A 24986-nucleotide genomic window follows, 5' to 3' on the forward strand; every position below is an offset into this window, starting at 1 on the left:
ACGCCGCCGGCCACGCCCACTGGCTCCACGGCCGCGCGAGAGCTCTCCCCGCGCGAGCACGCGCAGCCGGACCGGCCGGGCGCATGAGGCGCTGGCTCTCTTTGTGGCAAATCCCGCCCCTGCTGGGCTTTCCTATACAGATCACTTTGTGGCAGGAGTGCCTCAGCGGCCGTGCCCCCGCTGGTGCATCCATGTGTGCCTAGCTGTCCCCGCTGTCGCTGTTTGGCGCCGGGCTGCTGCTGTCGCAGTGCCGCTTCACCGCGGGGCGGGCGCCGGCCGCTCTCTCGCTGCCCATGTCTGCCACAGAGCGCTGCCCCACACGCCCCTCGCAGGCAGCACCGCCTTACCCCGGCTCAGGAGAGGTTTCCAGGTGTACCAGAGCCCTTTTTCCTCATGGCTCTGTGAGGGGACACCTGCCTGAAGGAATGGCGGGTGCTGTCTCCCCTCACGGCTCCATCCTGCCTGAGGGAATGGCGGGCTCTGTCTCCCCTCACGGTTCCATGAGGGACACCTGCCTGAAGGAATGGCGGGCTCTGTCTCCCTTCACGGCTCCTTCCTGCCTGAGGGAATGGCAGGCTCTGTGCCTAGGGGAATGGCGGGCTCTGTCTCCCTTCACGGCTCCATCCTGCCTGAGGGAATGGCAGGCTCTGTGCCTAGGGGAATGGCGGGCTCTGTCTCCCCTCACGGCTCCATGAGGGACACCTGCCTGAAGGAATGGCGGGAGCCATCGTCCCTCATAGCTCCACGAGGGGACACCTGCCCGGGGGAATGGAGGGCTGTGTCTCCCCTCACGGCTCCATCCAGCCTGAGGGAATGGAGGGATCCATCTCCCCTCACGGCTCCATGAGGAGAACACCTGCCTAAGGGAATGGCAGGCTCTGTCTCCCCTCACGGCTCTGTGAGGGGACACTTGCCTTCAGGAATGGCGGCAGCCATCGTCCCCCACGGCTCCGTGAGGGGACACTTGCCTTAAGGAATGGCGGGCTCTGTGCCTGAGGGAAAGGCGGGAGCTGTCTCCCCTCACGGCTCTATGAGGGACACCGGCCTGAGGGAATGGCGGGCTCTGTCTCCCCTCACGGCTCCGTGAGGCAGTGTTACCAAAATCCTCCAAAACACCATGAAAAATAAGACTCCACCCTTGTGTTTCAGTGTTATCAAGCCAGGCGTTACTTTGTTCTTGGCCCAGGTTTGCGTGTGGCTGACAAAGTTTCCCCACAAAGTTTTGTATCTAAGCCGATACAAACTTCACTTATTTAAACATTTTCAGCAAACAAAGAAATTAACGTCGTTGGTACAGCTCTTCTTGCAACTTTGTAGTGGTTTGTAACCGGTGAAGCAAAAGTTTCATTATTACCTCAATTTCCATAATGTTTGCAGAAAAGCTTTTCCAGAGCAAACCTTTCCCTCCTGCCCCTTAGCCTCGCACTGAATTAATTCCATTACATAAAGCACCCCAACAACCATTACCCAGGTTCCACAACACTTATTTAAATGGGAAATTCAAAATATTTTTGTCTTCTCTCTCCTTTTCTCAGGTGACAAATGCTGCTCCTGGCCAGGGTCTGCCTGGCTCCTGGATTATTGGGAATTTTCTCTGCAGCCTCCCAGGTTTTCCTGTCTCCTCCAAGTCCTGAGCAACCCTTGGAATCCTGCTGCATTCCCTAGTTTCCCCAAGTGCTGCCCATGGTGACAAACAGCAGATGAAGCTGCACTGTTGAAGAAATGCCTCTGTGAGGTACAGGCTTGGTGTTTGCATTCCTGCCCTGGCCGCACATTTCTCCTGGAAACCTGCTTTCCTACCCTTTCCATTCCCATCTGATATCCCCACCTAAGCCGTGCGTTTTTAGTGATGGATTTCTGCTCTCAGAGCTGAAGTACCTCAGGAAATTACAGCACCAGTTTTACCAGACAACAAAGAGATCTCCCCCCTCCTCCCTGGCAGCTTCTCTGTCAGCAGAACAAACAGAAATTCTCCTTTAATCCAGCGCTGGCCAAGTGTCACTCTGCAGTGGGGAAGTCAAGTTCTTTTTCAGGTTCTCCTGATCAAAATTCTCTTGTTCCCAGGAAGTGGAAAATTAAATTGGGCACCTGTGGAAACGGAGGTGAGATCTCACCTCTCCTCCCTTTGTAAAAGTTGCTTAGGCTCGGTTCTGTCCTCCTTGGTGGCTGGGAGAAGAGAATTATTGTCACTTCTTCATGTCAGGCACACAATTCCGAGATGAATAAACAATTCCAGGTGCTTGAACCTTGGAAATCTGGATGGGGATTTTGGTGTGTGTGAGGTGAGAGCTCTGAATTCCCAGCTTTGGGGACAATTCCCACCTGGATGGCACCAGGCAAGACAAGAAGCCCTAAATGCTGCTGTCCCCACAGGTTTGTCACCCCTGTGCCCCTCTCAGTTTGGTTTCCACGGGAGGCTGATTAAACTGATGGCTCTGAGAGGAGCTGCATGCAAGAATTTTAACTAGCTGCTGCTTTTTAATATTCACTTCCTCTTCGGGTTTAATTATTTTGTTCCTGCGTTTTCCCTTTCAATTTACTAAAACTCCAGAAATGTAATTAGGGAGAGGCTGAGCTGCAGAGAGCTGCCAGCGTTTCTCCATCAGGATTAAATGGAGCAGCCCTGCCTTCAGAGAGGGGCTAAAAACCAGGATTCCAGTCATTATCCCCCTGTTATCCAGGAAAGGATCTGCAGCACGTTGGGATCCAGAGTTATTGAAAATGCAGCACTAATTAAACTCCCCTATCAGGAGAGGATGAAAACACAGTTATTTCATTATTCCCTGGATTTGCCATCTCTGTTACAAACCCAAACAAACCCAGCCCAAACAAAGCCCAGCTCAATCACCGGGGAGAGTTAATGAGGTTTTAATTTGTGCAGCAGCCACAGAACTGGTGCAAGGTGCTGCTTCCCTCTACCTGTGCCAGGGGGACCTGGGGAGCCAAATTCCCACCTGGAGAGCACCAGGAATGCTGTGGTGCAGCCACAGATCGACATAAAATCGCTGCTGGGTTGAGGATTTGGTTTGTTTATTTTAAATTTCAGTCTTTTAAGAACGTGGCTATTACAGGCTTTTATGGCCGAGCTGTTAAACGGCAATTTCTTGGTTACAGCCAATTAAAAATCCATTCTCTCGCCCTTCTGCCAGGGTGTTTCCACCTCTCCCGAAGGTCCTGCTCCAGCCCAGCCCCTCGGGGATGTTTGATCCTCACACAGCAGCTCTGTCACCCCAGCACGGCCCAGGGGAGCTGCTGGATCCTGAAATCCCTGAACCACAGAAGGGAACAAGCCTGGATCCTGAAATCCCTGAACCACAGAAGGGAATGAGCCTGGATCCTGAAATCCCTGAGCCATGAAGGCTCAGCATCCTCCAGGGAAGGGGAATGAGCCTGGATCCTGCAATCCCTGAGCCATGGAAGGGAAAGGGAATGAGCCTGGATCCTGAAATCCCTGAGCCATGAAGGCTCAGCATCCTCCAGGGAAGGGAACGAGCCTGGATCCTGCAGCCCTTCTCCTCCAGATGGAGCAGCAAACACCAGGCAGGAGGCTGAGCCCAGCAGTGCCACCTTCCCTTCACCGTGAGTTAATTAATGTGGAAAAGGAGGGGAAGCCAAATATTCCCCACCTTGGAGAGGTTAGGCAGCTTGTTTATTTGTACAAATAGAATATATGTGCCTTTTATAGAAATAGTTAAAACACTGATGGGTTTTATATTTGTGTATAAAAGGCAGAGTTGGGAAATTGGCTCCTTGCAGGTTCAAGGCAGGAAGGCAGAAAGGTTGAGGAATTTTTGTTTTGGGTGGGTTTTGCTTCCCTGGGATGGAATGGGAATCCATCCAGAGAAGCTGTGGCTGCCCCTGGATCCCTGGAAGTTTCCCAGACCAGGCTGGATGGGACTTGGAGCAGCCTGGGATGGTGGAAATGGATGAGCTTTGAGGTCCTTCCAACCCCAAACCCTCTGGAATTCCGTGACTGAGGCACCCAGATCCAAACCCACAGCTGACCCCAATCCTTTCCCAGAGCTGGATAAAATGACCCAACATTTCCCAGGAGTTTCCCTTCCTGAGCTGAGCATTCCCTGCATTCAGTCTCACTCCAGCCACGGGTTCTTCCCTCCTGGACCCCACAGGATAAATCTGCACCAGCACAGCAGCCTTGACCTCAGTGCAAACCCAAGGGATCAGCACTTCCATCACCAAATCCCTGCTGCTGGGGTGGGACATCCCCCTTTTCCACCCCAACCATTGGCAGCTCCCTGCTCTGCTCCTTTCCCACCCTAATTTCCTTCCCTGACCCCAAAACACCTTCAGAACCTTTCCCTCGAGCATTGCTGCTGTGATGAAAAACCACTTTTGTTTGGGAGAAAACAAACACTGCTTAAAAAAAAACCCCAAAACTCTGCCCTGGCGGTTTTAATTGCAGAGAATCTGCTGGATTGCTATTTTTACCTGGATTGGGGAGGAATCAAAGCTGATTTTGGAGGAGAGGAGGAACTGAGCCTTTCAAGCTCTCGATGGCGAGCGAGTTCCTCCCCCAGCCGCCGAGCTGGGCTTTGGTGCTCGTTAGCTGCAGCTCCTGATGAGCTGCTCTTGTTTTCCAGCCTCTTGTTTTCCAGGCTGCTTTTGATCCTGGATTCATTAAAACCTCATCCTGCTGGGGAATTATCTCCCTCTCCCCAAACCTCGGGCAGCTCTGCACCTGCAGGGTGGGGGAGCCCAGAGCATTGTCCCAAAGTCCCCCAGTTTATTCCAAACCAGATCTCCCCACCAAACAGGAATTCATCCTTGGGGTGGCACAGGAAATTTCCCTCGTGGAGAGGTGGGGATGATTGGGCAAAAAGGTGGGGATTGAGGGTGGCATTCTGCAGAACAGGACAGGAGAGGCTGGGTCAGGGCTCAGAGAGATGAAAACAAAACCAAACTCAGTGAAAAAAGGAGGGGAAGGGAAAAATAGGGAATAGGGAGGTGATTGGTGAAGGGAGGAGTCAAAGTGCATTGGCACCTTTGGGAATAGCAAGTTTGGGAAAAGGATTTTTAAGTCTCCACAAAGCAGATTTTTAAAGTCTCCACTGAACCAGAGGTTAGGCCTGGTATGGTTCTGCTGCTGGACAGAGGAGAGCTCTGAACCTGCTCTGCACTCCAGGAGGCTAAAGACTAACTGGGAATTGGGTTTTATTGCCACTATTCCAGCAGGGAATTCCAGCAGGGATCAGGGCTTAACCACTGCTGCTCCAGATCCCAAATCCCAGCACTCCCAGAGCAGCTTTTCCCACTGGATTCTGCCATCCCTTCCTGGGATTTGGTCAGGTTATGGAGGATTCAGTGAAATCCTGGATCCTCCGTGGCTTCCTGGGATTTATGGAACTCACACTTCCTAAAACATTCACTGGCTGCAAAAAAGAATGAGTTCTTTCAATTCTCAGGGTCTGGCTGCTGATTAAATTATCAAACCATTCCAGCACCAGCATGGAAACCTTTCCTTGCTGTCCCCAGTCCATCCTCGAGATATTCCAAAGGAATACTGAAATTCCAAAGGAATACTGAAATTCCAAAGGAATACTGAAATTCCAAAGGAATAACCACAACTCCTTATCCTTATTCATCCCATGACCAGAAAATGCTCACTCACAGAATCACATCTCTACAAAATATCCAAAAATCAAGTCCCATCCACCTCCTTCTCCAAACATTTGGGTTTTTTTTTTTTTTCCCCATCTGCTGCTGGAGCTGCAGGAGGAGCTGGGAACAACAGGGAAGATGAAAGGAGAGGAGCAGAGCTGCCAAATCCCCCCTGTGGCTGCCAGGGCTCAGCTCTGCCATCCAGCCTCACCTCCCCAGCCCTCCTGGAGCAGCTGATCCCTCCAGAGCTCACAGAATTCCTGTGGGAATGTTTTCCAGGGCAGGGAGCAGCTGGTGGGGAGCCCAGAGCTGGCTGTGGGGAGCTGGGGATTGTCTGAGCTCCAAGCCCAGCTCCAGGGGCTCTGCTGGCAGCCAGGGAGGATTAAACACAATGAAAACGGGGAAAAAAGGGAGAAACGCTGGATTTGCACCTCGGTTTGGCTGCTTGCAGTGGCTCCAGCAGTGATTCAACAGGAGCTGCTTTTTTGGGATTCTCCCGGCGTTTGTTGGGAATGGCTGAAAGGAGAGTTCCCCCTGCTGGTAACCCAGGCTGGATCGGGAAAAACCGGGAGAGAGGAGAATGGGATGGGCTGGGAGCTGCTCAGATCCCAAAAACCGGGAGAGGGGAGAATGGGATCAGTTGGGAGCTGCTGAGATCCCAAAAATCAAAAACTGGGAGAGAGGAAAACAGGATCAGCTCGAGCTGAGCACCCTGGGCCAGCCCAGCCCTCCTGGGGAAGGAGCAATCCACAGGAATTCCCTCCAGGAATGTCCTGCCCAGCCAGGCCAGCCCCAGAACATCTAACCCCAAAGGACTGGGATCATTCCCCTCCCTCCCAGATCAGCCAAACCCCAAAGAAAACCTCAGAAATGTGGCCATTATCTGGTTTTCTTTAATAAAGATAGGAAGGATTTGTGTTTTCCTGTTAAGGCAAGGATCTGCTCCTGCTGCTCGGCCTGGGGGCAGCTCTGATTACACCAGAAAAGCTGAATTACACCTCAAACTGAAGGATTACATTTGAGAGAGAATCTAGAATCAAAAAACCAAACCAAAGGCAGAACTCAATTCCACTCGGCCTCCTCGTGATTCCCTGTCCTGAGTCCAGTTCCACTCCAGATTCTGAGGTACAAGACAATAAATTAAAAGTTCATTCCAACTGCAGGGATCAACCAATCTCAATGCGACGTCTTCTTCACTCCCTTCCCGAATTTGGCATCGAGTCCAAGGCCTGGCAGGAGACAAAACACAGGATTTGTGTTCCTCAAACCAGCAGAAAGCCAGGAATTTTGGGAAAAATCAACAGAAAATCCCCAAATTCATCAGAGATAAATCGGAACGATTTATTTGATGTGGGAGAAAAGGATCTGCTGGTGCCACACTCCCTCCAGAGCATCCTCACCCAACCCCGAGGGATTGGAGGGATTCCCAGGCAGGGAATTCCCTCCCCAGACTCACCCAGGAACACCAGGACGGTGCCAACCCACTGCAGGGGGCTGATGGGGTTGGCAAAGAGCACCACGGAGGCCAGGATGGTGAAGAACTTGCGCGTGGTGGTGATGATGGAGCAGGTCAGGGGGCCGAAGGACACCACGGTCATGAAGATGAAGCTCTGCCCAGACACACACAGAGCCACTGTCACTGCCAGGCAGGGAACCCCAAAGGATCTGACCCCAAATCCTGATTTTTTGGGTGCCAACTTAGTGTGGGGTTGTGGAATTCTGAGATGGGAGGTGTTGGAGAGACTTTGGAGCTCATCAGCTCCATCCAGGGAGAGCTCCCACTACACCTCAGGGGAATGAAATCCCTGTAAAGTCACTCCCAGCAGCATCACTGCAGAGAAGGGACACCAAAAACTGCCCCTGAAACACCTCAGGGGAATGAAATCCCTATAAAGTCACCCCCAGCCCAGCCTTGGACACTGCCAGGGATGGGGCAGCCACAGCTGCTTTGGGAATTCCATCCCAGCCCCTGCCAGGGCTGGAAATCCCACCCCAAAGGCACTGAAATCCACCCCAAAGGCACTGAAATCCACCCCAAAGGCACTGAAATCCACCCCAAAGGCACTGAAATCCACCCCAAAGGCACTGAAATCCACCCCAAAGGCACTGAAATCCACCCCAAAGGCACTGAAATCCACCCCAGAGGCACTGAAATCCACCCCAGAGGCACTGAAATCCACCCCAAACCCCACCCCAGAGGCACTGAAATCCCAAATCCCACCCCAAAAGCACTGACCTGGCCCAGGGCACTGGTGAGGCCGAAGAGGAGGATGTTGGAGATGATGCTGGGATAACGCTCTGTGAAGCTCAGGAACTCCCAGAGCTCCCCCGTGAACAGAATCCCTGGAAAACAGCCCGGGAAGGACAGCCTGGAGGAGGAACCCCACAGCTCCTCCCCAGCAGGGTCAGGCTGAGCTCTGAACCCCTGAAAACAGGCAGGGAATCCCACAAACAACAGCAGGAAACAAAGCAATCACCCTCCTGGTTAATTAGTGAAAGGAAGATCATTAACTGGGATCAAACTCCAAAAGAGTGCCCACAATTAATCAGGGAGCTGTTTGGGCTGGAAAGGACCTTAGATCTGCTCCAGTTCCATGGGCAGGGAGAACTCCCAGCCCTGCCTGGGCTCCAGTTCTGCTCCCAGCTGGGGCAGGAGCTGCTCTGGGACCTTCAGGGACATCCCAGGGGGTGGTGGGGATAAACCAGCCCTATTTGCCATAAAAAACCAAAAACCCCAAACCCAAATTCTTCCCCCAAAGTGCTCCAGATCCATTTTTAGCCCTGAGGCTGGCCCAGGGCAGGGTGTGGCTGTTCCCAGGATCCATCCCAGGATTCATCCCTGGGATCTATCCCTGGATCCATCCCTGGATCCATTCCCAGGATCCATCCCAGGATTCATTCCTGGGATCTATCCCTGGATCCATCCCTGGATCCATCCCCGGGTTCCTCACCTGCCCCCAGGAACAGGGTGGACCAGAGGTTGACGTTGAGCATCATGTGGTTGGAGCCAGTCTGGTAGTGAGCCCTCATGTGGTCCTGAGCCACCCCGGTGAGCCCGTCCAGGGTCAGTGACAGCAGCTGGGCAAACAGACACCACAACCCTCAGGGAAAAGCTCCATTCTCACCCTTTTTATAGGGGTTTTAATAGGGATTGTCTGGGTACACACACACCAAAACCCTCAGGGAAAAGCTCCATTCTCCCCTTTTTATAGGGGTTTTAACAGGGGTTGTCTATGCACACACACACACCAGAACCCTCAGGTCTGGGAAAAGCTCAATTCCCCCCTTTTTATAGGGGTTTTAATAGGGATTGTCTGGGCACAGACACCACAAACCCTCAGGGAAAAGCTCCATTCCCCACTTTTTATGGGGGTTTTAATAGGGATTGTCTGGGCACAGACACACCACAACCCTCAAGGAAAAGTTTCATTCTTCATCTTTTTATAGGGGTTATTAACAGGGATTGGTCATGGGTCAGGGACTGGAGGGGAGGGCAGAGCTCAGGAAGGCTCTCTGCATTCCCACCTGCCCTGCCACACCTTCAAGGCACACCTGAGACCCTAGAATTTATCCCAGGTGAGGGGAAAATCCCACCTGAGACCCTGGGGTTCCTCCCACCTGTAAATCCCACCTGAGTCCCTGGGGTTCCTCCCAGGTGTAAATCCCACCTGAGACCCTGGAGTTTATCCCAACTGTAAATCCCACCTGAGTCCCTGGAGTTTATCCCAACTGTAAATCCCACCTGAGTCCCTGGAGTTTATCCCAGATGTAAATCCCACCTGAGTCCCTGGGGTTCCTCCCACCTGTGACCCCAGAATTTATCCAGGTGATGAGTAAATCCCACCTGAGACCCTCAGGGTTCCTCCCAGGTGCAATTCCCCCAACCCAGCCCCTGTGGGGTCCCTTTTGGGGTCCCTGCACTCACCAGCAGCAGCTCCCCGTAGCCAAAGACGTGCTCGGTGTCCCCTGTGCCCTTCTTGGGCTTGTAGAGGAACAGGGCCACCCCTGCCACGATCAGCAGCACGCACAGGTACTTGGCTGGGGGGTACTTCTTGCGCAGCAGGGTCACCCCCAGCAGCATCACTGCGGACAAGGGACACCAAAAAGTGCTCCTGAGACACCTCAGGGGGGTTAAATCCCCATAAAGTTACCAAAATCTGCTCCTGAGACACCTCAGGGGAGTTAAATCCCTATAATGTCACCCAAAACTGCTCCTGAGACACCTCAGGGGAGCTAAATCCCCATAAAGTTACCAAAACTGCTCCTGAGACACCTCAGGGGAGTTAAATCCCTATAAAGTCACCCAAAAACTGTCCCTAAGACACCTTAGGGGGGTTAAATCCCCATAAAGTCACCCAAAACTGCTCCTGAGACACCTCAGGGGAGTTAAATCCCCATAAAGTCACCCAAAACTGCTCCTGAGACACCTCAGGGGAGTTAAATACCCATAAAGTTACCAAAACTGCTCCTGAGACACCTCAGGGGAGTTCACCCAAAACTGCTCCTGAGACACCTCAGGGGAGTTAAATTCCCATAAAGTTACAAAAAACTGCTCCTGAGACACCTCAGGGGAGCTAAATAACCATAAAGTCACCAAAACTGTTCCTAGAACACCTCAGAGGAGTTAAATCCCTATAAAGTCTCCCCCAGCAGCATCACTGGGGAGAAGAGAGGTCAGGAATTGCTCCCAAAATCCACTCACAGGAATGAAACCCCTAACAAGTCATTCCCAAACCGTGGCTGGAGAGAAGGAACATCCCAACCACCCCAAACCCTTCCTGGGATCAAACTCTGCACTCTGACAGGGGCAGCAGGCAGAGAAATCCACACAAACCCCCAAAAATTGGGAATTCTCCTACCTGGAATGGGCTTACAGGACTTGCCCAGGACCTGGGAAGGGAAGATATGTGTTAATTAATGTGTTAATTAACGTGTTAATCACCCACGTTCCAAAATCAGACACCAAACACCCCCAAGGGCAGCTGATCACTAACAGTGAGAGTTCACCCCAATTATCCCAATTGCCTCCTAATTAACAAACTCCCATCGCTTCTGGGGGGTTTTCCTGCCCTTCCTGAGCTCTCTCAGCCCCAGCAGTGACCGTGACACACAAGTGACCCCCGGAAAACGAGGGGCAGGGTCAAGGTCAGGGTCAGAGTCAAGGCCAAGGTCCCCCCCGGTGTCCCCGCGGCTGTCCTCGTGTCCCCCCGGTGTCCCAGACCCACCTGCGTGGGGTAACTGACGAACTGCAGCGCGGAGTTGCTGGAGACCATGGCGCCCAGGTAGGACAGCGAGCACGCCCCGTACAGCCAGCCCCGCGTGCGGTCCGGCCGGCCGGGCTCCAGGAACCGGATCACTGCGGGGACAGGCGGTCAGCGGGCCAGCGGCAGCCCCGGGAGGACAGCGGCAGCCCCCGGGAGGGATTCCGGACTTACGGAGCTTGGCGAAAGCGGCGTTGATCACGCACTGGATGAACACGAGGGTCAGCGCGTACTTGAACTTCTCCTGCTTGGCGCCCTCGCCGTAGCGACCGCGGGTGCTGCGGGACGGAGAGCGGGACAGACACCGGGGAGAGAGCGGGACAGACACCGGGGAGAGCGGGAGAGACACCGGGGAGAGCGGGACAGACACCGGGGAGAGAGCGGGACAGACACCGGGGAGAGAGCGGGACAGACACCGGGGAGAGAGCGGGACAGACACCGGGGAGAGAGCGGGACAGACACCGGGGAGAGAGCGGGACAGACACCGGGGAGAGAGCGGGACAGACACCGGGGAGAGAACGGGGAGCGAGCCCAGGGCACGGGGAGTGAGCGGCGCGACCCGGCCGGGTGCGGCTGTCCGGCTCTCCCCGGTCCCTCCCCGCTCTCCCCGTCCCCTGTCCCCAAGCCCCCGTCCCCCGTCCCCCTCTCGGTCTCCTGTCCCTTTACTGTGTCTACCCGTCCCCCGTGTCCCCAGCCCCGTTACTCCCGTCCCCCGTGTCCCCAGCCCCGAGTCCCGCTCCCCGCGCTGTCCCCCGCGCCGCTCACATGCTCTCCTGCAGGATGCCATAGTAGAAGTAGCAGGCGAACACGCCGAGGAAGCAGACGGGCAGGCGGAGGCGCTCGGGCAGCCCCGCGGCCGCGCTCGCTCCCATGGCGGCGGCAGAGCCGCTCAGCGCGGGCTGCACCTCCAGCGCCACATCCCGCGGCGCCCCGGGCGGCCTCATCGGCCCGCCGCGCCCGCCCCGCCCCGCGCCGCCCGCCGCGCTGCCCGACCCGCCGCGCGGGAAAGGCGGGTTGGAACAGCGGGGAACAGCGTGGGGCCGGACGGGGGCTCAGCGCTGTGATCTCCAGACCCTCCCCGGGGCCGTGCCCGCCGCCGTTCGGCCGAGATGGAACCGGCGGGGAGCAGCGCGGTTCAGGCAGCGAGCAGGGCAGCCCGCCTTGGGGGCCTTCCCGGTGCAGGGCGCGCGCGGGGGGACCACCCGATGTGGAGAGCGGTGATTGGTTGTTCTGAGGGGGCGGGGCACAGGAACGGGATCTGATTGGTTCTCCCGGCAGGGAGGTTCCGCCCACTCCCGGCAGCGACCCGCCGGGTCTTCCGGGATCCTTCCGGTTCGCTCCCGGTCCGGTCCCGGTTTGCTCCCGGTCTGGTCTCGGTTTGCTCCCGGTCTGGTCTCGGTTCGCTCCCGCTGCCCCGGTCCGGCCCGAAGCTGGTGGCGCGGAGGCACGGAGCCTGTGCGGAGCCCGGTCCGCCCCTCCCAAGGTCCCGTTCAGCCGCTCTTGCTGCTCCAAGCGGCGCCTCCGGGAGCTTCCCGGGCTCGGTGCGGGCCGGAAAGCAGCGAGTCAGGAAAGTGCTTTGGGCAGGGAGAGACGAGCCCCCTCCATGGCACTTTGTCCTTCCCAGTTCCTCTCATCCTCACGGGAATTCTAACGCGATTCCAGTCTCAGGGCTGCCTCCTGGCTGTCACATCCCGCCTGCAAGGCGCTGCACTCCGCAGGCTCCACGGAGGAGCTGCCGGTGCTGGAATTCCCGAGCGCCTCACATCACCAGGGAGCTTTAGAACACAATATCTGCAACTCCAGGGCTGGCAGCCTCTCCGGCCCGGCCTGGCTCTGCCCGCTCCCAACATGGCGGCCTCGGCAGCACAGCGCCGCTCCGGCGGCCTCCCGCCCTCAGCAAAGATGGCTGCCGCCATGGATCCCCATTGCCCTAATCAAAGATGGCGGCGCGCGGCTTCACTGCCGGCGGCGCCATAGCAGCGCCTGCCCGGCTCCAAGATGGCGCGCGGTCACGTGACGGGGGTGTGGGCCGCGTCCCGGCGGAAGCGTGAGGGACCGAGCGGCGAGCAGCGGCTGGCGGCGGCGGGAGCGGGGCTGGCGCCGCCGGAGCAGACGTGCCGCAGGGCGGGGGACACGGCTGTCACCACGGAGCCCGCCAGCGCCAACACCGCGGCGGCCACCGCCGCCTCGCGGGCCGCGGGCGCCGGGGAGCAGGCAACCTCGCTGCCCCCGCCCAGGATGCAGCGCAGGAAGGTGAGCGCGGCCGGGGAACGGGGGAGGCGACCGGCGGGAGGGACCGGCAAGCTCGGGCTGCTGCTTTCTACCCTCCCGCAGCCCCTGCGCTGCCTCTCCCGGGTACAAAACTGGGGGGAAAATAGCGGCCTTGAGCCCCCAGCGCCCGCCCCCCGCGCTCGCTGATTGGCTCCACCAGGAGCACGCCGCGCGCTGATTGGCCGCTCTGGCTGTCACTCATCGCCCCCAACGGCTACCGTGTCCCCTCCCCCGCGCTGGGAGCAGAGCCCGCCCTCTGGCGTTTCTGATTGGACAGGCGCCTAGCGAGCCGCCCGCCTATTGGTCACGTTGCCGTGCCGGGCTGGTCGCTGATTAGCCTTCGCTGCTGTCAATCGCCGCCCAACGGGCACCGCCTTGTTTCTCCCTTCCCCCAGCGCGCCGCGCCCCCCCGGTTGGCGTTGCCGTGGGAGCAAGCTTCTCGCTGATTGGCTGCCGGCCGCTGTCAATCACTTGCGGCGGGGCCCGCCTTTTTTCCGCTCGAGCTATCATTGGTCGATTCTCCCTCTCGGCGCCGCCCACGCGCGTTGTGATTGGCTGGGCGCGGCGCGGCTCGGCTGGGTGCAAAACAAAGCGGCGCGGGGGCAGCGCGAGGCCTCCCCCCCCCACTCCCCTCACGGCGCCGCCATGGCTGCCTCCTCACGGCCATCGCTGCCTCCCCACGGCCATGGCTGCCTCCTCACGGCCATCGCTGATTCCCCATCCCCTCACGGCCATCGCTGATTCCCCATCCCCTCACTGCCATGGCTGCCTCCTCACGGCCATCGCTGCCTCCTCACGGCCATGGCTGCCTCCTCACCGCCATGGCTGCCTCCTCACCGCCATGGCTGCCTCCTCACCGCCATGGCTGCCTCCCCATCTCCTCACGGCCATGGCTGCCTCCTCACGGCCATGGCTGCCTCCTCACGGCCATCGCTGCCTCCTCACGGCCATGGCTGCCTCCTCACGGCCATCGCTGCCTCCTCACGGCCATGGCTGCCTCCTCACGGCCATGGCTTCCTCCCCATCTCCTCACGGCCATGGCTGCCTCCTCACGGCCATGGCTGCCTCCTCACGGCCATCGCTGCCTCCTCACCGCAATCGCTGCCTCCTCACGGCCATCGCTGCCTCCCCATCCCCTCACGGCCATCGCTGCCTCCCCATCCCCTCACGGCCATCGCTGCCTCCTCACGGCCATCGCTGATTCCCCATCCCCTCACTGCCATCGCTGCCTCCTCACTGCCATCGCTGCCTCCTCACGGCCATCGTTGCCTCCCCATCCCCTCCCCGCCCTGCCCGCCCGGGGCTCCCGCTGCCTCCCTATCCCCTCACGGCACCCGCCGACACCCCCACAGTGTTCCCTCACTGCGCTGCGGTTTGACCGCAGTTGGAAATTCAGCACAAGTCTGGAATTGGGGGAAACAAAAATAAAGCGTGTAGGTTTGGGTATGACCGGTTTAATAATCAGAAATCAAGTAAAATGGTGTAATAATGGTAAATAATAATGATAACAGACAAGCAAAGAGGAAAAAATAATGATTTCTGAGTGATGGCAGAGCCCCCTTGCCACATCCACATCACTTTGAGATAATTCCCGCAGTCTGTATATTTGCTGTGAGCTCTGTGGGCTGTGCTGTTGCAGAGGAACGCGGGCAGCAGCTCGGATGGCACGGAGGACTCGGATTTCTCCACGGATCCCGAGCACACGGACAGCTCCGAGAGCGATGGCACATCGCGGAGATCAGCCCGAGTCACCCGCTCCTCCGCCCGGCTCAGCCAGAGCTCCCAGGGTGAGGGAAACGCTCCTTAGCTGGGAAAAGGCTCTGACTTAAACCAGGGAAAGGCCCTTCATTAAACATGGAAAGGGAAACACTACTAAAACCAGGGAAAGGCTCTTCTTTAAACCAGGGAAACACTCCTTAAATTGGGGAAAGGTTCTTCTTTAAACCAGGGAAAGGCTCTGCCTTAAACCAGGGAAAGGCTCTTCTCTAAACCAGGGAAAAGCTCCTTAAACCGGGAAAAGGCTCTTCCTTAAACCACGGAAAAGCCCCTTAAATTGGGGAAAGGCTCTTCCCTAAACCAGGGAAAGGCTCTTCATTAAACTGGGAAAAGGCTCCTCATTAAACCAGGGAAATGCTCCTTAAATTGGGGATAGGCTCCTCCTTAAACCAGGAAAAGGCTCCTCATTAAACCAGGGAAATGCTCCTTAAATTGGGAAAAGACTCTTCCCTAAACCAGGAAAAGGCTCTTCCAGCCCCACACACAGGATCCTAAATGCAGCTCCACACTGGAAGCAATCCTGCTGTTCCCGAGGGTTTTTATCTAAACCCTGATGGTTCTTATCTAAACACTGATGGTTCTTCACTGATGGTTCTTATCTGAACCCTCATGGTTCTTATCTAAACTAAGGGATCTTTACTTTTTCACACAAGAGCTGGGTGGTAATTATGGGTTAATTAAGTTGTTAAACCTGGAGAAAGCTGGTGTAATTCTATATTAGGGTGACAGAAGCAGGACAGAGCTATGGGCTGTTGTGGCAGGTGAATCCCTGTTGGGGTAACTGTGGTGTCCCTGTGGTCACTGTGGGGTGACTGGGATGTCCCCGTGGATATAACTATGGTGTCCCCATGGTTGTAACTGTGGTGTCCCCATGGTTGTAACTGTGGTGTCCCCATGGTCACTGTGGGGTAACTGTGGTGTTCCCGTGGTTGTTACTGTGGTGTCCCCATGGTCCTTGTGGTGTAACCGTGTGTCCCCATGGTTGTAACTGTGGTGATCCTGGAGGTGCTGTGGGGTAACTGTGGTGTCCCCATGGTCACTGTGGTGTAACTGGGATGTCCCCATGGATGTCACTGCGGTGTCCCCATGTTGTAACCGTGTGTCCCCGTGGATGTAACTGTGGTGTCCCCATGGATGTCACTGGGATGTCCCCATGGTGTAACCGTGTGTCCCCGCTTGCTCAGACTCCAGCCCGGTGCGGAACCCGCCGGCGTTCGGGCCGGACGAGCCGGTGTACTCCACCCGGCGTGTGACCCGCAGCCAGCAGCAGCCAGCTCCCGTCACCCCCAAGAAATACCCGCTGAGGCAGACGCGCTCCTCCGGCTCCGAGACTGAGCAGGCCGTGGATTTCTCAGACAGAGGTACGGAGGGCTGGGGATCTGTGGGAATGCTGAGGGCTGGAGAGGCTCTGCGCGGTCCCTGGGGTGTTTTTGGGAGCTCTCCCCGCAGCTCCATCCCCTCTGCTCCTCTCCCAGACACCAAAAACGCCGCGGATCACGATGAGTCCCCACCCCGCACCCCCACGGGGAACGCGCCCTCCTCGGAGTCTGACATCGACATCTCCAGCCCCAACGTGTCCCACGACGAGAGCATCGCCAAGGACATGTCCATGAAGGACTCGGGCAGTGACCTCTCCCACCGGCCCAAGCGCCGCCGCTTCCACGAGAGCTACAACTTCAACATGAAGTGTCCAACTCCTGGCTGCAACTCCCTAGGTAATGCCAGCTCCGGGGGCATCCCTGGGCAGTCCTGCTCTGGTGTTCCTGCTTGGCTGAGGGATGTATCCCAAAAATAGCAGTGAATTAGGATTGGGGTATCGGGGAGAAGTGGGTCTGGAGAAGGGATATGAGGTGTAAATATAAGGATGTTAATCCTGGAGGTGTTTCCTGTTTTGGGGGATGACAGGATAAGGAGCCAGACAGGAGGATGAGCACTGGGGTGGGAGAATTCCAGGATCTGCAGGCAGGGAATTGGTCTTTGCCAGAAACAGGATTTGAGTCCCAAATTGTTGCCCTCCCATCCCTGGCTGCTTGCAGGGACTGCAGCTCTGGGTTGGTGTGAGAAACATTTTCCTTCCTTTATAAACCAGGAAGTTTCCTTCTTCTATCCCACTGGAGTGACCTGAGCATGCTCCTGTGAGGAATCTGCACATCTGGGAGGCTTTCTCCATCTCTTTGGGATCATTTGTGCAAGTTTTGTTGTTTTTCTGACCCTTTGCAGGACACCTGACTGGGAAACACGAGCGCCACTTCTCCATCTCGGGGTGCCCTCTGTACCACAACCTCTCTGCAGATGAGTGCAAGGTGAGTGCTGTTTTTACCTTCTGATTGCTTCTCCTTACTGATTTTTAGGACAAAACATCTAGGTTTGTGATCTGTGGGCAGAAAATGAAGTTCCCACCAGTGTGGTGATGTGTTTGGCTGTGAGACAGCAGCATTTGTATGTCTGGGAGGTAGAGCTCAAAGTGCTCCCCTGGAAGAGCAGAGGGGTGAAAGGTGAATTCCCAGGTGAATTCCCAGGTGGATTTTGGCCCCCAGGTGCGAGCCCAGAGCCGGGACAAGCAGATCGAGGAGCGGATGTTGGCGCACAGGCAGGATGACAACAACAGGCATGCCACCAGGCACCAGGTGAGTGACCACAGCCAGGCAGGGATGGAGCCTGGGCTCTCCTCTCCACATCCCAGCAGAGGAATTCCTGTGTCCCTTCAGGGAGGTGGAGCTGTGCTCTCAGGATTAATCCTTCCCCTGGGCTTGGATGTGCAGGACAAGAGCATTCCTGCAGAGCTGTAAACTGCAATTTTCCTCTGAGTAACCAGCAGAGAACCAAACCAGAGCAATGGCATTTTCCAGTCTCTGAGTCAGCTGGGAGCTCTTCCCCAGCACAGAGCATTCCATGAGGAGTTCACCCTGTCCTGTGGGGCTGAGGCTGTGCTAGGGAGGAAAATTTCCTGCTTTGCATTCCTGTGCTGCACCTGCAGTGCCCTGTGATTATCAGAGGGTTTGGTTTGGAGGCAGGAAGGCTCATGGAATGGGAGCCAGGACAGAATTCCTTGGGGTGGGAAGTGAAGGGGAATGTCTGGGATGGCTGGAGCCTCTCAGGGATCCCCCTGGGTTCCTTCCAGGCCCCCACAGAGAGGCAGCTGCGATACAAGGAGAAGGTGGCTGAGCTCAGGAAGAAGAGGAACTCGGGACTCAGCAAGGAGCAGAAGGAAAAATACATGGTAAAAGCAGGAATTTTATCCTTTCGTTCCCTGTGCGATGGAATTTGGCTTTCCCAGCCGTGCTGCAGCATTCCCAGCTGGAAAAGCTGCAGGATCCAGCAGCTCAGCAGCCAAACTGCTGTTCCTTGCTGTTGCAGGAGCACAGGCAGACCTATGGCAACACCAGGGAGCCTCTCCTGGAGAACCTGACCAGCGAGTACGACCTGGAGCTGTTCCGCAGGGCGCAGGCCAGGGCGTCTGAGGACCTGGTGAGATCCGTGCCTGGGGCGTTCCCAGCACAGCCTGGGGAGCAGGGCAGCCTTCCTGGGGCTTGTTTGTGGGGTTTGTGGGGCAGAGCAGAGCTGCAGGGTGAGGGGTGAGTGCCAGGGATGGCTGGAGCTGAGCTCTGCCCTCAGGAATGCGCAGTGCCATGCCACGGGTGCTCCCTGGGGACAGGGACACTGCTGAGGGCTGGGGACAACAAAGCCACCCTGGCCGTAGCCAGGGACTGAGTTCACAGCCTGCTGGAGCTCCTGGGGTGATTCCCAAAGCCACATCCCACTCCAGAGAGGGATCAAAAGATGCTTGGATGCTTTTCCATGAGATCATCGAGTCCAGCCGTGACCTGACACCACCTTGTCCCCAAGTGCCACATCCAGGCTTTCCTAAACACCTCTCTGGTGACTCCACCATCTCCCTGTGCAGCCCATTTCAGTTCCTTCTTCCTGGGAAGGAATTCCTCCTCTTGTCCAGCCTAACCCTCCCTGGCACAGCCTGGTGTCTGTTGTTCCCTGGAGCAAAGCCTGACCCTCGTTCCTGTGGGGAGGAATGAGGTCTTTCCTGATCCTTTCTCCAGGATAAACACCTGGAAAATATTAATATATGGAGAATAATATTATAATATAGGAAATAGAATAATATAATATACAAAATATATAATTATATATAATATAATACAGTGTAGAAATAATATATTACATATAATTTATTTATAAGTAATATAAAATATTAGTATATAAAATACATAATATTATAATATGGAAAATACAGATATAGAAATATTATAGATATATATTGTAGATATAAAAATATATAGATATAAAAATATAGATATAAAAATAAATACCCAGCGCCCTCACTGCTTCTCACATCACTTGTGTGATCAGGGAAAAGACAGGGAATACCAAGGACCTCTAAGAATGTCCTGAAACACGAACTTAGCAAACCTCCTCCAGGAAAACAAACGCCAATCCTCCTGTGAATATTGTAAATAATGAATATTTCCCCCTGTCAGGAGAAGCTGAGGCTGCAGGGGCAGATCACCGAGGGCAGCGACACCAGGAAAATAAACCCATGAACATTTTAGCTAACAGACATGTATTTCTCAGGAGAAGCTGAGGCTGCAGGGGCAGATCACCGAGGGCACCAACACCAGTAAAACAAACCCCAATTCCCCCATGAACATTTTATCTAACAAACATTTCCCCCATCAGGAGAAGCTGAGGCTGCAGGGGCAGATCACCGAGGGCAGCAGCACCATGAAAACAAACCCCAATTCCCCCATACCATTTAATCTAACAGACATTTATTTGTCAGGAGAAGCTGAGGCTGCAGGGGCAGATCACCGAGGGCAGCAACATGATCAAGACGATCGCGTTCGGGCGCTACGAGCTGGACACGTGGTACCACTCGCCCTACCCCGAGGAGTACGCGCGCCTCGGCCGCCTCTACATGTGCGAGTTCTGCCTCAAGTACATGAAGAGCCAGACCATCCTGCGCCGGCACATGGTGAGCCAGGCAGGGCTGGGTGCTCCCCTGGTGGCTGCTGGGAGTTCTGCTGGGGCTGGTGTGCACAGCCAGGCTCTGCATGATGAACATATCATGTCCTAAAGCATGGTTGGTGGGGCTGTGGGAGGGGAGGAGCTGCAGGTGCTGTGCCACTGCAGCAGTTCTGTCCCTGGATCAGCAGTGACACACCATTCTGTGCCCCTGGATCAGCAGTGATCCCCTCATTTTGTGTGCCTGGATCTGTAGTGACACCCCATTTGTGTCCCTGAACCTGCAGTGTCCCCATTTGTGTGCCTGGATCTGCAGTGACACCCCATTTGTGTGCCTGGATCAGCAGTGACACCTCTGTTTTGTGTCCCTGAACCCGCAGTGTCCCCATTTGTGTCCCTGGATCAGTATTGACACCCCATTTGTGTCCCTGGATCTGTAGTGACACCCTTGTTCTGTGTCCCTGGATCTGCAGTGACACCCCATTTGTGTCCCTGAACCCTCAGTGACACCCCATTTGTGTCCCTGAACCCTCAGTGACACCCCATTTGTGTCCCTGAACCCTCAGTGTCCCCATTTGTGTCCCTGGATCAGCAGTGACACCCCATTTGTGTCCCTGAACCCTCAGTGTCCCCATTTGTGTCCCTGACCCCTCAGTGTCCCCATTTTGTCCCCACTGCAGGCCAAGTGTGTGTGGAAACATCCCCCTGGTGATGAGATCTACCGCAAGGGCTCCATCTCCGTGTTCGAGGTGGATGGCAAGAAGAACAAGGTGAGTGGCACCAGCCTGGAATCCTAAAATCCTGGAATCCTAAAATCCTGGAATCCTGAAATCCTGGAATCCTGGAATCCTAAAATCCTAAAATCCTGGAATCCTAACATCCTGGAATCCTGGAATCCTAAAATCCTGGAATCCTGGAATCCTGGAATCCTAAAATCCTGGAATCCTGGAATCCTAAATTCCTGGAATCCTGAAATCCTGGAATCCTGGAATCTGCCAGCCAGAGCTGCCAGGCACTGCTGTTCCTGCAGGGAGCCAAGGTGACTCTGTCTGCCCTGGGCACTGAGGGGCTGCTGGAGGCTGGGCTGGCCATTTGGGGTCATTCCTGGGCTGGCCATCCCTTCAGGAGCTCTGCAGCTCTTTGGGGTCATTCCTGGGCTGGCCATTTGGGGTCATTCCTGGGCTGGTCATCCCTGCAGGAGCTCTGCAGCTCTTTGGGGTCATTCCTGGGCTGGTCATCCCTTCAGGGGCTCTGCAGCCCCTTTGGGGTCATTCCTGGGCTGGCCATTTGGGGTCATTCCTGGGCTGCCCATCCCTTCAGGAGCTCTGCAGCCCCTTTGAGGTCATTCCTGGGCTGCCCATCCCTGCAGCAGTTTGGCTGCAGCTCCTTTAGGATTATCCTGATGTGTTCCTGCAGCTCCTCTGTGTCTCCACAGGGAGATGAGGAGCAGAACCCAGGCTCAGCCAGCTCCATCACCAGGAATTGTGTCCTGGCTGTTCTGTTTCAAAAACTCCCCATCATTTCTTAGATGATCCCAAATTTTTTTATCCTTTCCCACGTGGTTTTGCCCACCCTGGAGATATCCCACTGGATAAATAAATTAGCAGCTTAAATAAACAGCTGTGTGTGTTTTTTGTGCCCAGATCTACTGTCAGAACCTGTGTCTGCTGGCAAAGCTTTTCCTGGACCACAAAACCCTTTATTATGATGTGGAACCTTTCCTGTTCTACGTCATGACAGAGGCTGACAACACTGGCTGCCACCTGATCGGCTATTTCTCCAAGGTCAGTGCAAAACATTCCTCATCCTCCTCACCAAAATGGGATTTATCAGCACTGCAACCCTCCTGCAGCCTCAGGGTTTGCTGCTTTTGGGAACAGATAAAATCCCAAGGCTGAGCTGCAGGAATTGCTCTGTTTGCTGAGGGATCTCAGGTGCTTTGCTGCTCCATCCTTTCTCATTCCAAAATTTTCTCATTCCAAAACCAAGCCAGCTCCAAGGAGCTGCTGTTGCCAGGAGGCAGAGTGGTGTCCTCACCAGGGATAAAGAAACTGGGGAGGGATGTAGAGAAAAATACATTAAAATAAATATTAATCACCATGATTTTTTAAAAAAAATAAAACTATTAAAGGAATAAAAATTCTGAGTTCTCTGCCTCCTCTCTGCTGTTGTTTCCAGGAGAAGAATTCCTTCCTCAACTACAACGTGTCCTGCATCCTGACCATGCCACAGTACATGAGACAAGGCTATGGCAAAATGCTCATTGACTTCAGTAAGTGAACAGAAATTCCTGGAAACAACTCCTGCAATTCCACCAGGAGATCTCACCTGGCTGCTGCTGCTTGAGCAGTTCCCATCCTGCCTGATTTCTGAGCAGTTTAAATATGTTTTTAATAAATTTTTAGGCTATTTGCTGTCTAAAGTAGAAGAAAAGGTTGGCTCCCCAGAGCGTCCCCTGTCTGACCTTGGCCTGATCAGCTACAGGAGCTACTGGAAGGAAGTTCTGCTGCGATATCTGCACAACTTCCAGGGCAAGGAGATCTCCATCAAAGGTGTGTCAGAGCTGATTTTGGGGAGGATGGATTGGCTGCTTCCTGAAAAAAACCACATTTGGGAAAGATTCAGCCGAGGGCTTCATCCACCTGGGGATTAGAATAATTTTAAAAAAGCAAAATGGCTCCAGCAGCCAATATTGAGAATATTTGGCCTCCTTTTAATGGCATTTCTCTGTTGGTGCACCTGGGAGGACGTGGAATTTCATGAGGTAATCCTGGAAAAGCAGGATTATATCTTCTTTCAGAGGGTTTTTAGCACAGATCCCAAACCCCTGCAATCCTGGCTGTACCTCCTCACGCCCACAGGGCATTTCCTGCCCATCCCTGAAGGAATGACACAGAATTTGTGGTGGGAATGGAGGAGTTTGGGGCTTTTCCAGGACTCTGGGGTGTTTTCTGAGCCAGTTGTGCCTTGCAGAGATCAGCCAGGAGACAGCAGTGAACCCCGTGGACATCGTCAGCACCCTGCAGGCCCTGCAGATGCTCAAGTACTGGAAGGGCAAACACCTGGTCCTCAAGAGACAGGTGAGCTGGCCATTCCTGGGGGATCTCCTTCCTCAGGGATGGGTTTGCTGGAAGCAGAGGTTCTGTGGGTTTTCCAGCTTGTTTTCATCTCCTTATAAAATGGGATGTGGGAATCTGACCTTGTTCTCATCTCCAGATAAAATGGGATGTGGGAATCTGATCTCATTCTCCAGCAGGGCAGGATGAGCTTTCCTGCCCTGCCTTTGTGTGGGACAGCATTGCTCGTTTTCCCTGGCTTTTGTGGGATCCATGGATCAGCATTCCCATCCTCATCCCATGGGATCCATGGATCAGCATTCCCACCCTGCTCCCATGGGATCCACAAATCAGCATTCCCATGAAATCCATGGATCAGCATTCCCACCCTGCTCATCCCATGGGATCCATGGATCATCATTCCCACCCTTTTCCCATGAAATCCATGATCATCATTCCCATGAAATCCATGGATCAGCATTCCCATCCTCATCCCATGGGATCCATGGATCAGCATTCCCACCTTGTTCATCCCATGAAATCCATGGATCAGCATTCCCACCCTGCTCATCCCATGAAATCCATGATCATCATTCCCGTGAGATCCATGGATCATCATTCTCATCCTCATCCCATGAAATCCATGATCATCACTCCCACCTCCTCTCTGCTCCCCCAGGACCTGATCGACGAGTGGATCGCCAAGGAGGCCAAGAGGTCCAACAGCAACAAGACCATGGATCCCAGCTGCCTCAAGTGGACTCCTCCCAAGGGCACCTAGGTGTCCCCGCAGTGTCCCCAGCATGGAAGCTCCCCAGGGATCCGTGTCGTGCCGTGGCTGCTGCAGTGTCCCCAGAGCAGGTCACCCCCAGGCTGGCTGGTCACCCCTGGCCTGGCCCCGTGTCCCCAGAGCAGGTCACCCCCCCGAGCAGGTCACCCCGGGCAGGTCACCCCCAGCCTGGCCCCACAGTTGTCCCCACAGTTGTCCCCACAGTTCTGAGGAACTGGGATGTTTCGGCCTCAGTGAGGCCGCGAGGACTGGAAGTGTCCTGGAGCTGCAAGGGAGCTCTGGACCGAGGAGTTGTGATTGCTGGGCCTGTCCCCTGCTGTCCCCTGCTGTCCCCTGCTGTCCCCTGCTGTCCCCTGCTGTCCCTGTCCCACCATCCCCCTATTCTGTCCCTCCTTTGGGACAAGGCCTGGAATTGCTTCCTGTGGCATCTGTCCCAGTGCCACAGTGACAGTGACATCAGCATTTGTCACCTCTGCTGTCCCATTGCGTGTCCCTGGTGGCTTCAGTGGGATCACCTCCCCCTCTCCCAGCAGTTTTCCACAGGATCCAGCAGATCTTCCCACAGCTCCTGTTGTACAGCCAGAACCTCCTGTCCCCCTGGGGTCCCTGGGGCAGGGTGTCCCTGTCACCCTCCTGGAGCTGCCACACTCCTGCTGGAGGCACCTCTGGCTTAGAATTCCCATTTTCCCTGGTGTATCTCCTGGAATTCCTGAGCTCCTGTACATAAACCTGCTGAGTGTGTTTCCCCTGCAGATGTTTTTCCCCAAGCAGCTTTCCTGGAATTGCAGCTCCCTTTTTATTGGGGTTTTTCCCCTCCAGGAGCTGTTGGTCTCCAGGGAGGGATGGATTTCCCTGGCAGTGCAGAGAAAGCTTTGATTCCTCTCTCCCATCAGCAGAAATATCCCGGAATGGCTTCCAGTAAAACCATTGTCCTTGTGCCACCCTGTATGGCTCCAGTGTCACTGACAGAGGGGACAGCCCTGGGGAGGGGCTGGCAGCATCCCAGAGCTGATTTCCTTTATCCCAGTGCTGATTCCATTTATCCCAGTGCTGATTTCATTTATCCCAGTGCTGATTTCAGTGATCCCAGTGATGATTTCAGTGATCCCAGTGCTGATTTCCAATCCCAGTGCTGATTTCCAATCCCAGTGCTGATTTCAGTGATCCCAGTGCTGATTTCCTTTATCTGAGTGCTGATTTCAGTGATTTCAGTGATCCCAGTGCTGATTTCCTTTA

The 24986-nt window shown here is 55.1% G+C and overlaps 2 protein-coding genes and 1 long non-coding RNA gene across 3 annotated transcripts; 2 read left to right on the top strand and 1 right to left on the bottom strand.

Moving 5' to 3' along the window:
* Positions 1 to 42: 42 nt before the first annotated feature.
* Positions 43 to 5493, top strand: LOC146426764 (uncharacterized). The gene is made up of 3 exons (XR_014856701.1): positions 43 to 370; positions 1536 to 1735; positions 3150 to 5493. It is a non-coding gene; the product is annotated as an uncharacterized LOC146426764 (long non-coding RNA).
* A 1003-nt stretch (positions 5494 to 6496) lies between these two features.
* SLC35B1 (solute carrier family 35 member B1) lies at positions 6497 to 11840 on the bottom strand. The gene is made up of 9 exons (XM_085083488.1): positions 11646 to 11840; positions 11055 to 11158; positions 10845 to 10975; positions 10479 to 10509; positions 9545 to 9702; positions 8571 to 8697; positions 7856 to 7962; positions 7076 to 7229; positions 6497 to 6848 (listed from the first exon to the last, which is right to left on the bottom strand). The coding sequence occupies exons 1-9, from the start codon at positions 11822 to 11824 to the stop codon at positions 6796 to 6798; spliced, it is 1044 nt and encodes a 347-aa protein (XP_084939614.1). The 5' UTR covers positions 11825 to 11840; the 3' UTR covers positions 6497 to 6795.
* Positions 11841 to 12889: 1049 nt separating this feature from the next.
* Positions 12890 to 24695, top strand: KAT7 (lysine acetyltransferase 7). Its single transcript, XM_085083451.1, has 15 exons — positions 12890 to 13133; positions 14791 to 14938; positions 16112 to 16288; positions 16403 to 16642; positions 17148 to 17230; positions 17465 to 17554; positions 18049 to 18147; positions 18285 to 18395; positions 19723 to 19914; positions 20585 to 20674; positions 21548 to 21688; positions 22083 to 22176; positions 22310 to 22456; positions 22878 to 22984; positions 23640 to 24695. The coding sequence occupies exons 1-15, from the start codon at positions 13119 to 13121 to the stop codon at positions 23739 to 23741; spliced, it is 1836 nt and encodes a 611-aa protein (XP_084939577.1). The 5' UTR covers positions 12890 to 13118; the 3' UTR covers positions 23742 to 24695.
* The last annotated feature ends 291 nt before the right edge of the window (positions 24696 to 24986 follow it).

This window comes from Lichenostomus cassidix, chromosome 27 (genome assembly GCF_008360975.1).
Source record: "Lichenostomus cassidix isolate B80296 chromosome 27, HeHo_3.0, whole genome shotgun sequence".
Classification (NCBI taxonomy): domain Eukaryota; kingdom Metazoa; phylum Chordata; class Aves; order Passeriformes; family Meliphagidae; genus Lichenostomus; species Lichenostomus cassidix.

Coding starts and splice junctions, on each gene's coding strand:
- KAT7 (XM_085083451.1), top strand. Junction 18,396..19,722: donor CCAGGGCGTCTGAGGACCTG/GTGAGATCCGTG, acceptor TTTATTTGTCAG/GAGAAGCTGAGGCTGCAGGG. Junction 22,457..22,877: donor CAAGGAGATCTCCATCAAAG/GTGTGTCAGAGC, acceptor TGTGCCTTGCAG/AGATCAGCCAGGAGACAGCA.
- SLC35B1 (XM_085083488.1), bottom strand. CDS start 11,824: ATGAGGCCGCCCGGGGCGCCGCGGGATGTGGCGCTGGAGGTGCAGCCC. Junction 9,703..10,478: donor GTCCTGTAAGCCCATTCCAG/GTAGGAGAATTC, acceptor CCTTGTCCGCAG/TGATGCTGCTGGGGGTGACC. Junction 6,849..7,075: donor CACCGTCCTGGTGTTCCTGG/GTGAGTCTGGGG, acceptor GTCTCCTGCCAG/GCCTTGGACTCGATGCCAAA.